Source organism: Anolis carolinensis, unplaced genomic scaffold (genome assembly GCF_035594765.1).
Source record: "Anolis carolinensis isolate JA03-04 unplaced genomic scaffold, rAnoCar3.1.pri scaffold_13, whole genome shotgun sequence".
Taxonomy (NCBI): Eukaryota; Metazoa; Chordata; class Lepidosauria; order Squamata; family Dactyloidae; genus Anolis; species Anolis carolinensis.
Window position 1 is genome coordinate 7,570,958 of NW_026943824.1, and position 17,447 is coordinate 7,588,404.

The window sequence follows — 17,447 nt, forward strand, 5'->3', positions numbered from 1 at the left end:
AGCCAAAGAGCCGGCGTTGTCCATAGACACCTCCAAGGTCACGTGGCCACTGGCATGACTGCATGAAGCGCTGTTACCTTCCCGCCAGAGTGGTACCTATTGATCTACTCACATTGGCATGTTTTTGAACTGCTAGGTTGGCAGGAGCTGGAGCTAACAGTGGCCGCTCACCCCGCTCCCAGGATATCAAGGTAGAAAATCCCACAATATCTGGTTTGAACTGGGTTATCTGAGTCCACACTCAGATAATGTGGGATTTTCTGCCTTGATATTCTGGGGTATAGAGCTGTGTGGAAGGGCCCTGAGTTCACGCTGCCATATATTAATATTATTTTGTAATACAATATAATACCAATAATACAATATAATAATATCAATTATATATTAAATATTACATGTAATATTACTAATATTACAATATATTGATATAGTACAATATGGTAATTTATTGCCAGTATTGTGCTATGTTAATAATATAATATTTTATGTAAATTTAATTTGTAAGCCGCTCTGAGTCCCCTTCGGGGTGAGAAGGGCGGGATATAAATGTATTAAATAAATAAATAATAAATATCCCATTTCAGAGCAGAAAATGTGGGATGCCCATGTTTATAAATGGTATGAATGACTTCTTTCTATCTTGGTAAACTACCTACCACACCATAAAATATGAGATTATTTGGCATCATAAAGAAATAAAAGGAAAGGCTCTCAAATTTGCAGTCACAGACCTTACAATAAGGGATACCTGACAACCTGAATAAGAAAAGAATAATAAGAGACCCCTGGCAATAATAATAATAATAATAATAATAATAATAATAATAAACCCCTGGCAACACTAATAATATCACCAGAGACCTCTGGTAATCCTATGAAGAGGTAGACGAATGGACAGTAATAGTAATATAGTCATAATAATAATAATGATAATGATAATAATCCCCTGGCAACATTAATAATAGAACCAGGGACCTCTGGTAATCCTATGAAGAGGTAGATGAATGGACAATAATAGTAATATAGTCATAATAATAATAATAATAATAATAATAATAATAATTGACCCCTGACAATCCTAATAATAAGGGACTCCTGGCAACCCTAATAATAATAATAATAATAATAATAATAAATAAGTGTTCGACTTGTGATTTTGTGAAATGAAATCCAGCATATTTATCTTGTTTGCTGTGTCATACAATAATAATAATAATAATACATCACACAGTCCTAAACATTTGGGAAGTGTTTGACTTGTGATTTTGTAATACGAAATCCAGCATATATATCTCGTTTGGTGTGTCCTAGTATGTTTTTATGTCAATAATAATATAATAATAATGAAAGCTGGCATTGCGTCTATCAGGAGAAAAGTGGGATATAATAAAGCAAATAAAGAATGTCCTACCAAATACCTGCAATCCTGACAAGAACCAGATACTTAGGAAAAAAAACTTTTATGGAAAGTTATCTTTATTATTACAGGCAATATTGGTCCATACAATACACAATACTGACATACAAGTGGAATCGCTCAAAATCATCATTGAAACAGCAAAGACCAAGAAACAGAATTTAAACTACTTGATTTTTCCAAAAAAAAAAAAATGAAAAGAAAAATTAATACGTCTCTTTTTTTAAACCAAGATCCTTTTTATGTTAAAAAGTCTTCAGTAAGTTATATTGAAACATACAAATAGAGAAAAATACCCCATTCAACGTATAGTGCTGTTGAATGGTTATTTCGCTTAAAATCTGCTCCTTTTATTCATACGAAAAATCCTTTTTTTCATTTATTAAGTAACCTACACAGAGATAAAGAGCAAACTTGCTTGGAAACAAATCCTCTTAAAAATTTCCCTCCGTCATGTATTTCATTTTATTTATTTTTGAATTCTTCCGAGCCCAAGGCTTCTCTGTCACGAAGCCTACCTTAAAAGGGTTGCTCTCTAGCCAAAGGCCTGGCGCTTGGGGCTTCTTTGCCTTTTGCTTTGGTACAAGGCCGCCCGGCCGGGTTTATTATTGTTGTTCTTGTTATCCGTCTCTTTCCCCTCCAACGGAAGGCGCACAAGGCTTGAGGCTGGGTTCGGAGGAGGGCTCGCGCCGCCATCCTGTTGGCTCCGAGAGACCTGCCAACCTTCCCTTCCCCCCCTAGATAGACATCTACTACACGGTTTGGTTCGTCGGGAGGAACAATTCCGGCTCAAAAAAGCAGGCGCCAAAACCTGCGGCTTCTGCCGCACGCGCCTTCGGATCACTGTCAACAAATGATTATTTCCTTTCCTCCCGCTTGGTTTTTACGCTTTTTCCGTCTGGCAACACGAAGGCATAAGTCGACGGGAGTTAGTTTAGATCTTTAAACAAAAAACTATATTTTCCAAAGTCGTTATCGTTGGGGGCAATCAAGTGGTCCTTGCGGGCTTTGCTGAGCTTCATGCACAGGACGTGGCGGCGCTCCTCCCATTCGCGGAGCTCTGCCGGACCGTGGGCCCAGCGGCAGTGGTTGCCCTCCACACACGTCCCCTCCACAGCAAACCTGTCCCCACGGGGGTTGAAGAAAGAGAAGGAAGGGAGGAAGGGGGAGGAAGGAAGGAGAATGGAAAGAAGGAATGAAGGGGAAGGAATGAGAGGAAGAAGAATGGAAAGAAGGATGGAGAGGGGGAGGGAGGGAGGGAGGGAAGGAAGGACGGAGAAAGGGAAGAATGGATGAAAGAAAGAAAAGAAAGGAAGGAAGGAAGGAAGGAAGGAAGGAAGGAAGGAAGGAAGGAAGGAGAAGGGGAGGTGGGGCGAGAAGAATAGAGAAAGGGAAGGAAGGAAGGAAGAAAAAGAAAAAGAAAGAAAGAAAAAGAAAAAAGAAAGAAAGATAAAGATGAAGATGAAGAATGGAAGGAAGGAGAATGGGAAGAAGGAAGATAGGAAAGGGAGGGAGGGAAAAGGAAGAAAGATGGAAGGGAGGGATTAAAGAAAGACAGAGAGGAAGGAAGAGGAAGAAAAGATGGAAAGAAAGGCAAAAAAGCAGGGGTGAAGCATCCTGCAAACAAAGCTGCCCCCAATATTTTGCGGCCTTGCACTGACCCCCAAAATCAGGTCCTGCCTTGTCACCCCCCCCTCCCAAAATAATTCCCATTTTTACAAAAGAAGGCAGGGCCATAGTAAGGAGAAAAAAGGGATATAATAATAATAAAAATAAATATGCCTGTCTACCTCTCACAAAGGCTGAAACATCCCGTCGGGAAGCGGTGCTGCCAACGGTTTTGGTCATCTTCGGTATGGAATACTTTCTCTTTATGCTTTTCTGAGGAAATGTGCCCTTGCCACTGCTTCTCGCTGTTACAGTTTTTGCCACACATCCAGCAATGGAAATCAACCTGAGGAAAAAAAGATTAATCCCCAGAGGGCCAGCACAGTTGATTTGAATGATTTACTCAGGTCCCAACATCAATGAAGATGCTGCTGTGATTTGTCTCGGCACAGGACTCCCTTCTCGGCCCCATTTGGACCCAGAAAACTCAAAAGATATGCCATCTCTCATTTGGGAGTATTTTTTGCTAAGTTTCTTGGGGCCAAAACACTCGCCCAAACCTTCCGCTAAACTGATGGCAGGAAGTGATACCTGGATCTTCAGGACTTACTGTAACTTCAGCATAATCCGTTGGCATGTGGATCTGCTTCCCATTCTCCTTGCTGGCTTGAGCAGCCGGATCTTCGCCCTTTTCGGGCTTCTGGCTCTTCAGCCACATTTCATAGAGCTGCTCCATGTCTTGAACTACAAGAAGAGGAGCCGCAGGAAGTGGACATCCATTTAGACAGATACAAGCAGAGCAGAAAGAGGTTGGTGTTAATATATGCACTATTTTAATATACAGGCAGTCTGCAAGTTACAAACAAGAGAGGGTTCTGTAGATTTGTTCTTAAATTGAATTTGTATGAAAGTCAAAACAAAGACATTTTTAAAGTGTAACATATACAGGGATGGCCTGTACTTCTGGCATGCCAACTTGTCTCAAAGTATGTTTTAAATATTAAGAGTTGAATCCCATAGTTTTAATGCATTTCACATGTTGACTTACTGCCATTCTCCTTCATATAAGTCCACATCTCTCGCTCTTCGTGACTGTGGGCGAAGGAGCAGTTCCCAACGTACTGGCATTTTTTGCCTGATGCAATGTGATTGCACAACTAAAAAAGAAACAGGCCCCAAGTCACATCAGCTGCATCACCATTAAATGTTAGTAAGGTGTTTTTGAGTGCTGAGCCTGAGAAGAAATGCCCATGCCATCACAAAACCTACTGTAGTGAATGGACTAAAAGACCCCTTCTTTTAGTCCAAAGTTTCTTTTGCGGAAAGACAGCATCTAAATATAACCCAAGCTGTTGGAATGATTTCCAAAGGTAACCGTTTCAACTTAAAACGCTCACGGCAATGAAGTGTTTTGGAGCAAAGTTATGAGAGGAAGCCTTCTCAGAAGCTTAGGGATAAGAAGCATGTAACATCAGATTTGGGCACAAATTTTGGTAAACAAATACAAATGGAGCAATGGGAAAGTCTGAACCAAGTTTGGAACTTACACTAATGACTTCAAAGAAAATTTTTATGAAAGGATGTATAGATGGTACCTGACACCAGAAAGGGTTGTTAAGATGTATAAAATACATCTTGTGGAGAAAAGGTGGGCACTTTATCATATGTAGTGGTCATGTAAAAGGCTGTAGTACTAGTATTCTAGAGAAAGCATTTTTAATCTTTGGCTGTTTTGTTTTTTGTATGTAGATTTTGTTTTAATCTGTCTGAATAAAAACCTTATTCATAAAAAAAGACTTGAGGGCTACACAAAACCAGACCCTAAACAAGAGACAAGCCAAAGGCCAAACTGAACCCCTGATTCTGAAAGACATGCTCACATCAAACTGCAAAGGCACTTGCTTCTTGGTGGGGAGCGGGCGGATGGTGTTCCACTTCTTACGTTCGTTCGACATGACCAGCATCACCCGGCGGTCTTTGGTCCACCTGAAAAGAAAGACATGGAAGCATTTAGGGCCTCTGACAGGAGCTACTCGGCCCATCGATAAAAAGGAATCTGGTGTGGATTCGAGCTGGAGAGAGGCGGAAACTCCGAGCACAGAGTATGCAAGTGGAAGAGGTATACAAGTGACAAACAAGAGAGGTTCTGAGGGTTTGTTGTTAAGTTTAACAAATAGAATCAGCCTTCTTGGACCACACGACTTACGGGTGCCTTGCTTTAGCGCTACAGTATTTCTTGTTTTTGTCCGGCTCACTAACTTGGCCGTTCCGCCAGCACTGTGCGCATACAAACTTCATTTTCAGGTTCAGAGAGCCGTGCTTCACTTGGTTGCTGAGGATCTGGAAAACCAAAGTATTACTATACTATGAAAGATGATTTTTCTTCCTGGGTTATAAATGTCATTTGCTAATTAGTTCTAGCATAAAAATGGAAAAGGTGTATTCAATTGTAAGAATTTTGTTTTTGCGGGACATCCTGCAGCACATTTGGCTATACCTTTTCAATGGATATCTCATGGAGTCTCAACCAATTCCACAGAGTTTGTGGCAGCCCAAAAAATGAAGTTTCTGGTGTAGAACTACTTTCAAAGTAAGGATCGTACAACTAAACAGGAAATAGCACTTTCAAATCAGGAACAGAACAAATTTTGTTACATAGTAGAACCATAGAATAATATTTATTAATTATTTATTTGCTACATTTATATGCCACTCTTCTCACCCCGAAGGGGACTCAGAGCGGCTTACAAATTAAATTTACATACAATAGTATATTATTAGCATAGTACAATACTGGTAATAAATTACTATATTGTACTGTATCAATAAATTGTAATATTATTAGTAATATTACATGTAAAATATAATATATAATTAATATTATTATATTGTATTATTAGTATTATATTGTATTACAATATAATATTATGAATATTATACAGTAGAGTCTCACTTATCCAAGCCTCGCTTATCCAAGCCTCTGGATAATCCAAGCCATTTTTGTAGTCAATGTTTTCAATATATCGTGATATTTTGGTGCTAAATTCGTAAATGCAGTAATTACAACATAACATTACTGTGTATTGAACTGCTTTTTCTGTCAAATTTGTTGTACAACATGATGTTTTGGTGCTTAATTTGTAAAATCATAACCTAATTTGATGTTTAATAGGCTTTTCCTTAATCCCTCCTTATTATCCAAGATATTCGCTAATCCAAGCTTCTGCTGGCCCGTTTAGCTTGGATAAGTGAGACTCTACTGTATATATACAATATGTTATAATTATTATATATTATTGTAAATTATATTGTGTGTGTGTGTATATATATATATATATAAACACATATATATATGTGTGTGTGTGTGTATATATACATATATATAAAACTAGCATAGCATGTTATTGCGGGGAGGGGCTTCAGCTGAATAATAGAGTTGGAAGAGACCACATTGGCCATCTAGTCCAACCACCTGCCATGCAGGAAAAGCACAAAGTACCATTATTTATTATTATTATTATTATTATTATTATTATTATTATTATTATTATTATTATTATTATTATTATGTGGGCTCTCTGGCATCTATCACTTTCCTTGCTTTTGTTTATAAAAAAAGGAAGAAGGCTGATGGTTTTGTGAGGTAAGCTGAGAAATGTACCTGGGCCCCATGTGCGTTAGACTCCATATTCTGCCAATATTTTTTCGATTCCTGAACAATAGCTTCATGGGAAATTCCTGTGAGAGAAAGAGAGAGAGCTGCATCTCACGTAAGCTGTGATGAACCCTCTAAGATTCACTGTTTAATGACCATTTCAATTATTGGTAGCAAATGCATTTTCATTTCAAAAATGAAAAAAATCAAACCAGGAACAGAGTATTTTTCAAATTTTGTTATAGTGTTGTGGTGATGATGATGATGATTATAACGCTTGCCCCAAGAATGGCTCCTGCCTAACCAGGCCAGATCAGGTACTGCCTGGGTGTGAAGGGAAGAGCGTTTTCTGCCCATGCTCAGAGGCCCCTCACCTGTCTTGCTCTGCATCATCCACACCTGGAGCTCCACCAGGCTGTGGGCGTAGAAGCACTCATCGTCCCGTGAACAGCCGTAGCGCACCTCATGCCGACACAGGTCCAGCTGGCACTGTGGGTGGAAAGGCCGGACCTTGGAATACTTCACGGTGGTTTCCCGCAAAATGTGGACAAGGCACCTGAGGGGCAGGATGGGGCCAAGGCCACAGGAGAGAGAGAGAGTGAGTGGGGCATGTCTAGAAACTTCTGCTAGATAGACAAAAACGACTGTCTCGGCCACTGCCACAAGGAGAAGCAGCCCATGCTGCACTCTGCATTAAAAAATTAAAACATGGGCTCCCAAACCTTTTATTCCCCCATTGTTCCCAAAACTCATTTGTCTCATCAGCCCCCTCTGAAAACCTGTGAAGTCACAGACTGGCTTCCTTGCACACCCCATTTGTTTACCAAGACAACTCTTTTATTTTAAAACCAAGGAAAGGCTGGGAACCTACTTGTTGTCTTCAAAATCATGCATAACAGGATGGGAACAGGTCGCAGCATTATCCTTATTCCGTTTGCTGATAATTCTGGGCTTATGCTCAAAACATTTCTGGAAAACAAAAAGCAAAGCACTCTTAGGGCAAGAAACCTGCTGGCTTGTCATTTTCATCTTGCTCTCACAAAGAATAAATCCTGCATAGGATGTTTTATTAGTTCCAAAAGTTAATCAGGGCCAGATAATAATAACACTTACTAAGATAATCCCATTCATAACCTGTTGATTTTTTCATTTATTTTTTTTTCTTTAAGTATTCTTATTATTTATACCTCACTTTTTCTCTCTAAAAAGAGACTCAAAAGCAGCTCACAGTAAAACCAATGCAATATAATTAAAAACCTAAACATATACAAATATGTATATTCCAGCAGGAAGGTAAAGGCGCTCCATGCAGTCATGCCAACCACATGACCTTGGAGGTGTCTACGGACAACGCCGGCTCTTTGGCTTAGAAATGGAGATGAGCACCAACCCCCAGAGTCAGACATGACTGGACCTAATGTCAGGGGAAACCTTTACCTTTTCATACAAATATTAAAATACAGTGGAGTCCCACTTATCCAAGACTCGCTTATCCAAGGTTCTGGATTATCCAAGGCATTTTTGTAGTCAATGTTTTCAATACATCATGATATTTTGGTGCTAAATTCGTAAATACAGTAATTACAACGTAACATTACTGTGTGTTGAACTACTTTTTATGTCAAATTTGTTGTATAACATGATTTTTGGTGCTTAATTTGTAAAATCATAACCTAATTTGATGTTTAATAGGCTTTTCCTTAATCCCTCCTTATTATCCAAGATATTCGCTTATCCAAGGTTCTGCCAGCCTGTTTAGCTTGGCTAAGTGAGACTTTGCTATATAATTAAACATTAACGGTAACTAAAAAGAAAAGATGGTGGTAGTTTCTACAAATTCACAACTCTCCGTTTCCTTCCTTTTCCTCCCTCCCTTTCCCTTTCCCTTCCTTCCCTCCTCTTCCTCTCCTTCCTTTCGCTCTTTATTCTGAAGACTTACATCAAAGCTTGGAGAAGTTATTTAGGGGCTACTTGGTTTTGGAGAGTTGCAGTCCAAAAGTGTAGGCTTCCCAAATGAGGGCCTTGCACTGTGCAAACCCTCCTTGCATTTGCCCCATTCCTGAGAGAGAGATATTTCTTTCTTTAAGCCACCACCAGGCCTTGGGTGTGCTCTCTGTCACGAGGTCTCCCTCCCACCTGGCCTAATGAATCTATTCCAGATTTCTGGCGCCAAAGCCATGGCCCCGCACCTCACAAAGGAACATGAAGAGGCCGTGATGCTCCTGCAGGAGACGGGAGACAGTCAGCCGGATCTCGCCGCTGCCTCCAAAGAGGGCTTCCCGGCTGAAGGCCCCCTTGCGCTCCAGGGTCCAGACATCGATCTCTTCCTGGCAGTAGGCAAAGGTGCAGTGCCCTGAGTAGCGACACTCTTCACCGGCTGCCACATCTGGGAATGGCAAGGCGTTGAGAAGAAACCAAGAATGAAGCCACAGAGAAAAGGAGAGAAGACAAAGACAACTGTAAACCATATAAACAACTCTACCAAGACAAAATAAAATACATTTTAAATTATTTCTAAATGGTACCCAAACCCCACTGAACTGAAGATGCCTTCAGTTCCACTGTCGGAATCCTTACCTTTACATATATAATAGGGTCCCACGTATTGCGTTTTCGTTGGCCTGGGCCTGATCTTCTTCCAGGATTTATCTTCAGAGTTCTTTATCCTCCCAATGAGGATGTCTTTCTTACACAGGTGCTCTAGGTTGGGATGGTAAATGTATTCCCACAGTTTGGGATCTGAAAGGAAAAAGAAAGAGGTAGTTTGTTTAATATATGCCCCCTCATAGATTCCTAAAATTGGAAGAGACCTCAAGAGCCATCTAGGCCAACCCCCTTCAGCTTTCATGCAGCAAAAGCACAATCGGAGCATCCTTAACATGGCTCTCAAGTTTCTTCTCAGCCTTCTCTTCTCAGGCTAATCAGCTCTCCAATCTGCAAAGGTCCTTTTGGATCTGGATCCTGTCTCCTGGAGTTTGACCGCTTCCTCCCCCCTCCATTTGGTCCCATCTTCAAACTGGATCTGCATGCATGCCATGGGCTTTGCAAAAGCTCCTCCTCACCTTTCCGGACAAAGCAGGCCTGGCAGGCCTGGCGCAGATCATGGCTGCCTTCCAGCGGGTTCCGCACTGCCAAGGAGGCCGCTGCTGCTGCTGTCGAGGCACTTGGCACATTGGCAACACCTCCGCCAAAGACGCCAGGAAAGTCACTCCGAGGCGGACTCGAAATCCCAATATAGTTCTCAGAGCCAAACAAACTCTGGGGACCATTCAGCTGTTGGGAAGGAAAAAAAGGTTCTCAGAAAATAATAATAATAATAATAATAATAATAATAATAATAATAATAATAATAATAATAACAACAACAATAATAATACTAGGTGGAGGCTGTACCAAGTTCATGATGATGATGATGATGATAATAATAATAAGAATAAGTCAAACAGACTTTTAGTGCAGATCTAAGCCTGGCTTGCAACACTCCTGCCCGATTTTTAAAATGTTCAAAAATTGTCTTCTACATAAAACTGTGATTAAAATGGACACGCTAAAGATTCAGAAGAGTTAAGGCTAAAACTAAAATAAATTTTAGGGTGATGGGAGATTACAGTTACTTACAAGCCGTAGAGGAGAACTGCTATTTAACGCTGAGCTGACATCTCTAGAAAGGGAACTAGGAATATCTACTGGGATTAAGAAGACCGTGAGTTAGATTTCACATACAACAAAAGTGGAAAAAGTGGCACTCGTTTTATGGATCCGAATAGTTCCCAAACAACCTGCTTGGACTCCCCGTCTTCTTACCTCTTTTAGAATCACCCATGGAGAAGCTACTTAATGAGGAACAGAAGTTGTCCAGGGCAGAGGCCAAGGGCTGGGAGGAGTACATTTCAGAGTAAGAGCCCGTGGAGACGAAGCCCGACCCCACAGACAAAGTCCCCAGCAACGAGGCCGAGAAGGGAATACTGGGAGAAATGGCAGCCGCCGGGAGGGCTCCACGGACAGCTGAGCTGGGCTGTGGAGAGAAAGGGAGAGAGCGGTCAGGTGGGGGGCCCTTCGGACAACGATGACACCACAATTTTTCCCAAAAAAGGCCAGGAAAAGGCAGCTGGAAAAACAAAACTGGATGGTAGTTTCTCACCATGACGCTTTCCCCGGGATCTGAAACTGAGTCAAGCAGCTCATCTATTTCATCGCCGAGGATGTCGTCGCCATCGCCGCAGTCCAAGCAGCCCTCAGAGAGAGGAAAGGCCCCTCCGTTGGCCAAGGAAGGGGCAGAGAGTGGGGTCTTCTCCACAGGAAGGCCCATCAAGTTGGCCGTTGGTAAAGGGCTCAGGTCGCCAGACAGGTCAGGGGCAAAGCCCGGAGGGGTGGGCGAGGAGGAGGAAAGGCCCTTCTCCTTCCAGCCAGAAAAATCTGGAAAACAAGAGAGAGAACTGGAATCATTTCAGCTAGGAATACATAAAGACACCCCTTTATAAAGGTTGTCAATAATCTATAGGACAGTATGGGCAAATATGGCTGGGTATTGACTTCCAGGAGGCCAATGGCTCCAGAACGCATGTGTCAAATACAAGGTCAAAATGCAACCCTCCATGTCCTTTGATGTGGCCCTCCTCCAAATGCTGGCCTCCAGCACCTACATTCTTCATCCTGACTAGGACTGATGAGAGTTGGGAATCAGGGTCATTTGAAGACCACAGTTTGTGCTGTTGAATCAGGATAATGGGGTCTGCAATACATCCTGAACATCAGGAAGAACTTCCTCACTGTGGGAGCTGTTCGGCAGTGGAACTCTCTCCCCCTGATTGTGGTGGAGGCTCCTTCTTTGGAGGCTTTTAAGCAGAGGCTGGATGGCCATCTGTCGGGGGTGCTTTGAATGCGATTTCCTGCTTCTTGGTAGGGGGTCAGACTGGATGGCCCATGAAGTCTCTTCCAACTCTACTATTCTATGATTCTAAAGAGAGAGAGAGGAATCCCTGTTTTATGTAACTTTTCCCCACTAAGTCATGGAAGCCTCACCTGATTCAATATCTTCTATAGAAGCATTTGAAACCTGCAAGAAAACAAAGTATTTTTCAGCAGGGCGTCCACACAGCAGTGCCTCAAGGCATACATACATACATACATACTGAGGCCTCAAAAAGGTTTAATAACAAATATCTTCCACTTTGACTGAACGAGAAAGCACAAAACACAAGCGCCACTAACACAAACTATATTGCTGTCCAGCCTCTTCTCCTAAAAGATAATCAAGTAGTAGCCATATATTGTAATCTCTGACAGAACAAATTTAAAAAGCAATGTATCCATGATTAAAAATAAAGCTAGCTGGTATTCATTTTAAACACAAATGGATATATGTGTTTCCTCCTTCCAGCATTAGAAATATTTTTAAAGTTCTTTTCTGTTATTGAGAATCCCAGCCTATATATATACACACACACACACACACACACACACACACACACACACACACACACACATATATCTCCAACGTGGCAATTCACACTGACAGGAAAGAGTTCTATCAAAAGAACCCCCGTGTATATGGAAAAGGAAACAGCATCATACCTTACTCGATATTTCTCCAGAAACAGAGCTTGGGGAAGGCTGCAATGAAGAATATCTTTATAAATAAATGCAAAATGTCACCATAAAAAGAGCCATCAGCAACCACATGAAGAAGAAATTGCATTTCAAAAACAACACCTAAATAAAACATGACTTCAACTTACTTTTGCCCTAACGTAGGCTTTTCTTATTTTCAATCCAAGCTTCTGAGCAAGCTCTTGAGTTAATTTTATTACACTTTCATCCTGTTTAAAAAAAATACACGTGATTAATATGCTGTTATGGAGTTTCATCTACATCTATCGATACCTATCTATATAAATATTGATCTATAATAAAAGTCGAAATATGTTTGCAAGTTTATGTATAAAATGTGCGGGAAAGAGCCAGCTGTTACCCCAAGAGACCATTGGAAGATCATGGGAAACCTTTTTTTTTTTACTTCAACGCCCACAATTCCTAACAGTTTGTTAGGAATTGTGGGAGTTGAAGTCCAAAACATCCCGAGGACCCAAATTTGCCCATGCCTGTACTAGAAGGTTGCCATGGAGACCTAAATCAGCCAGGTGCGCTCACTCCTCAAGGGACAAAGAAAATACTGCTTTGTGTTTCAGTCTGGGTGACTAACCCATCCCTACTACCAATAAAAAAACAATTATTTTTACTAATAAATCCATTACAAAATGCAAACCTGGACAATGTCGGGTACCTAAGCTAGTTAATAATATAATCCCCTGGAAAAAATAAAATATTTTGAACATTATTCCCCCAGCACAAATGAGTGAGGCCCAGTATTCCTTTTGCCAGCCTAGTGGGCTCACCTGTGGCACTGCAAGGGAGCATTTAGCAACTGCATCGTATGCCTCCTTGTACCTTCCCAGTTCTTTTAAGGCTTTGGCTTTCCGATACAGAGCTCGGAAATTGTTTTCATTCAGCTTTAAAATTACTCCGCAGTCTTCTAGGACTTTGTCATGCTGGCCCTGGACAAACAAATGCAAGCGTTATCAGGAACGTTTTTTTCCTGGAATCATAGGACAAAGGAAGCCAACTGTGGCAAAGACCATTTAAGAGACCATTCCTTTCATGTAGCCTTAAAACTACGGGTGCCAACTTCCCTTCTCCATTTTAAAATGTCCTGCACCAATTTGTTAAGAACCACTCCCTTGACAGACAGCCAATGACCACAAAAATGCCCGCTCCTCTTCATTAAAAACACAACCAGCAGAAGGACAAAAGGGACGCTTTTAAGGGAGACTGACATTCTCAAGGAAGAAACCTAGTAATGGATCAGGCCCATGAACCGCTTGCCCCCTTGCTGCCGCCTGCTTACCTTTTTTGAATAACACGCAATGCGATTTACATGCAGCTTCTCTAATATTTCATCGGAAATGTGGATCCCTTCAGAACTGGCATAATCAGAGATGTTCAAAGCTTCAGAGTAATGGCTCAGCGACCCTTCCCAGTCGCTTTCTCGGTAAGCGTCGTTCCCTTCGTGGAACAGGTTCTTGACAAGATCGCGTATGAATACCTGGAAGACAAAGTGTCTATTAAGCATTCAGTAGGGTGGCTATAACAAGATCTAATTCAATGTCTAAAAAAGGAACTACTCCGCTTGAGAATAACAAGAAAATTCAGGCAAAAGATGCTCAGCAGTCTGGACTAGGATCAACATTTATGGAATTTGTCCATAAATAGATTTGAGCTCAAGGGTGATTAGGAACACAGACAAACTTGTTTGCGATTCAAGGCTATTTTAACCTTATTTGTTTTAAATTGTGGCTTTCTCTTAGGACAAGATCTAACAAAGACAGTCACCATTGTTGTTGTTGTTGTTGTTGTTATTATTATTATTATTATTATTACTAATATCCTGCTTTCCCCCCCTAAAAAAGAGACTCAAAGCAGAACCCTGTTACCTCATATTGTTCTTGAGTCCCTGGGTAGGGTAAAGTAGACCTGAGAAAGAGAAAGAGAAAACGAAACTGAAAACTTGTTCTGACTTTGTCCAAAAGGACTTTGTCCAAAAAGAGAGCTGATGAGACCAAAACAGGACTAAAAAGAAGGCAAACAATGTCTTCTCAAAGGAACACATGTCAATCATATATAATTAAGTCCTTCTTTCCTAGTGAAGGCTTGTTTCAGCCCTCCTTTGAACACAAAAGTTATTATTTGAAAATTCCATGCAAAAAAAATTCTAACGAACATTTTGTATTAAGGCAGCCTATCTGCCAAGGAAAATCCTTCAGACACAGAAATCCTGATGCCAAAGGCCCTTACTGTATAAACTGCAGCCCCTTCTTGATCTCCTGCAGTCTGATGCTTCTATCCACGGAGACATTGGACATGTTATCATGGACATCCACTTCTTCAGTGTGCAGCGTCTGAAACGGAAACAATAAGAAGTTATTTAGGAAAGAAAGGATGAATGCTAACTATGGAAACAAATACACTTACAAGCAGTCAAAAGGGACAAATGGCGGTTTGATCAAGTAGAACATTTTGGGGGTTTTTCTTGTAATATTTTATTGATTTTCAGAAAGAAAGAAAAGTTTAAAAGAACACATACAACACCATAAGAAGGAGAAAAGACACACACAAACCAAGTAAAAGCTACTGTCACATATTTAGTTAAGACATCTGACAATGCAGTAGTCAATCCCTTCATGCCCTGGCAATTGCAAGAACCCAAAAAATAATTTTTCCCAAGCCAGAATCACAGGCCAAGTGAATGGACTGATTCATAACCACCTGATTCCTAAGAGAAAAACAATCTACCTGAAACACATAGGCCCCATCTACACTGCCATATAATCCAGTTTCTGAATGCAGCTTAACTGCATTGACTTGTTTTATATATATATGGCAGTGTAGATCCAGCCATAGTTGTAATATTTGAAATAGTCTAACTGTTTCAAAACTCACCGGCATGAAAAACCATCGACAAGGCTTTTCCCACAAAGTTATGAGCGAAATTACTCATTTTCAATCTTAAAAAGAGTCCAAGTAGCGATCCCTGATCTCTCCTGGCATGAACTCAACATTAATGGAGAACAGCCAATTTAAAAATAGAAAGGAAACTCTGAGGGAGGAACAAAACCAACAGTTTCGATTTCAAGTGGAGCTCCTACTGCAATCAGTTTGTTTTCGGCTATGTTTCCTACAATTGTATCTGCAAGAGCCCTCAACAAAAATATATGAAGGAAGCAGGGCCTCCTTTTAATTTCCTGAGACTTACAAGGGTTTCAGGGTTGTTAAAAGCCTTCGACAACACATCTTACAAGGGTTTGCTGTGGAAAAGCCACTGAAGCAGAGCACAACACAAACATCTATTCTATTCCTAGCACCTCTTTTCCTCCAATAACGTCTCTCACAAAATCGCTTCTTTAAAAAAGTGAAAGCAATACAAAATGGAATGCAGAACAAGTGATTAAAAACCACAGTAAATACAGTAATCTTATATGTTGAGGTCAACAATATAATAAATTTATATTTAGATTATATTGTTTATTGCCAACCGACTGACTTTCCTTCAAGGCTGCAAGGCCCCTTTGCACCTCAATTTTAAAAAGCAGGAAACAACAACAGCAACAGCATAATTGTAATAATAACACTTAAACTTATTCTTGGCATTGCCCATTGAATGAAATAGCTTCCCATCAAGACAGGAACTAAACTGAATTCCAGTTTGAGAGAAAGGGGGGATATACGTTCAATAAATACAAAAATCAAAGAATATATAATAATATATAACACATTATTATGCTTATGTTTAGTTATACCCTGCTTTTCTCTCCACAGAAAGACTCAAAGCATCAAACATGTAAATAATAATAATATATATATAAAACACAAATCATAAATAAAAATAATGTACAATACACAATTATATACCCACACACATATATAAACACATCATAAATCAAGTATCATATAATAATACATGATGTAATATGTGTATGATGCCATGTGTTGTGATATATGTCAAACATAAATCAAATTGCAGAAGCATTCTCTCCTGACGTTTCGCCTACATCAATGGAAGGCATCCTCAGAGGTTGTGAGGTACAGTAGAGTCTCGCTTATCCAAGCTTCACTTATCCAAGGTTCTGTATTATCCAAAGCAGTCTGCCTTTTAGTAGTCATTGTTTTTGTAGTAAATGTTGCAATGTTTTGGTGCTAAATTCGTAAATACAGTACATAACATTGCTGTGTATTGAACTGCTTTTTCTGTCAATTTCTTGTAAAACATGATGTTTTGGTGTTTAATTTGTAAAATCATAATGTAATTTTATGTTTAATAGGCGTTTTTCTTAATCCCTCCTTATTATCCAAGATTTTCACTTATCGAATGTTCTGCTGGCCCGTTTATCTTGGATAAGTGAGACTCTACTGTATTATGATATATGTCAAACATAAATCAAATTGCAGAAGCATTCTCTCCTGACGTTTCGCCTACATCAATGGAAGTCATCCTCAGAGGTTGTGAGGTATATTGTAAACTAGGTTTATTTATCTGTAGAAGGTCCAGGGTGGGAGAAAGAACTCTAGTCCCACTCTATGGCACTTCCTGTCCCCTGCCTGTCCTACCTGGCAGGGTTGTTGTACTTGGGATACGGTACAAAAAAGACTATTAATTGGGAGAGGAGTTTTGTGTTTTAGGAAGGCCACCTATGAAGCGAGGCCGCCTCTCCGCCTCAGAACCCCTTCTCTTGCCCCCGAAGAGAGGCGCTTCCCGCCTCAAAGGCCGGACCCTCATTCCCCTCAGGGCTCACCTGCTCCTTCAAGGCCAAAGGAAGGAAGGAAAGAAGGAAGGAAGGAAAGGGGAAGAGCGGGGAGGAGGAGAAGGCAGCGCGGCGGAGGCCCTTCGCGACGAGACAGGCCCCTCTCTCCCTCCCTCTCCGCTCCTTCGGTGGCTCCTCCGGTCCCTTCCGGTCTGCGCGCTCTTCCGGTCTGGCACTCCGGCTCCCGTCGCCACAGCGCCCCCTATCGCGCGGAGGGCAGCGCTGCCACGAAGGCTCCCGCTGATTGGTCCAGAGAGAGATTGAGCCCTCGCTCCGATTGGGCCACGCTTTTCTTCCCGCCCGCTTTGAGGCCTTCCTCAAAGCGGGCTTCCTATTGGCTGCATCGTCGCGTTTCAAGAGAAAGCCCCACCTCTGCTAGGATCCGATTGGTTTTCGGCGGAGTAGCCGCTTC

At 41.0% G+C, this 17,447-nt stretch overlaps 1 protein-coding gene across 2 annotated transcripts; it reads right to left on the bottom strand.

Annotated features, from left to right (window-relative positions):
- Window positions 1-1,458: 1,458 nt before the first annotated feature.
- Window positions 1,459-17,350, bottom strand: zc3h7a (zinc finger CCCH-type containing 7A). Of its 2 annotated transcripts, none has more exons than XM_062964219.1 (23): window positions 17,027-17,350; window positions 14,532-14,635; window positions 14,171-14,210; window positions 13,585-13,782; window positions 13,076-13,234; window positions 12,419-12,499; window positions 12,255-12,293; window positions 11,703-11,736; window positions 10,822-11,096; window positions 10,485-10,695; window positions 10,299-10,366; window positions 9,743-9,953; window positions 9,258-9,419; window positions 8,870-9,066; window positions 7,552-7,649; window positions 7,055-7,236; window positions 6,687-6,763; window positions 5,232-5,365; window positions 4,906-5,011; window positions 4,074-4,182; window positions 3,636-3,769; window positions 3,208-3,371; window positions 1,459-2,539 (listed from the first exon to the last, which is right to left on the bottom strand). In XM_062964219.1, exons 2-23 carry the CDS (start codon window positions 14,597-14,599, stop codon window positions 2,347-2,349), a joined length of 2,940 nt encoding a protein of 979 aa, XP_062820289.1. In that variant the 5' UTR covers window positions 14,600-14,635; window positions 17,027-17,350; the 3' UTR covers window positions 1,459-2,346. The 2 variants fall into 2 exon arrangements, with proteins under 2 accessions (XP_062820289.1, XP_062820288.1); XM_062964218.1 differs by having other exon boundaries at window positions 10,299-10,363; window positions 17,027-17,164.
- Window positions 17,351-17,447: the final 97 nt, after the last annotated feature.

Bases quoted from the DNA above. Each gene is read 5' to 3' on its own strand.
- zc3h7a (XM_062964219.1), bottom strand. From the start codon at position 14,599: ATGTCCAATGTCTCCGTGGATAGAAGCATCAGACTGCAGGAGATCAAG. The intron at 11,737-12,254 runs GTATGATGCTGT...GTTTTCTTGCAG, and splicing joins CTGGAGAAATATCGAGTAAG to GTTTCAAATGCTTCTATAGA. The intron at 10,367-10,484 runs GTAAGAAGACGG...TCTTAATCCCAG, and splicing joins CATGGGTGATTCTAAAAGAG to TAGATATTCCTAGTTCCCTT.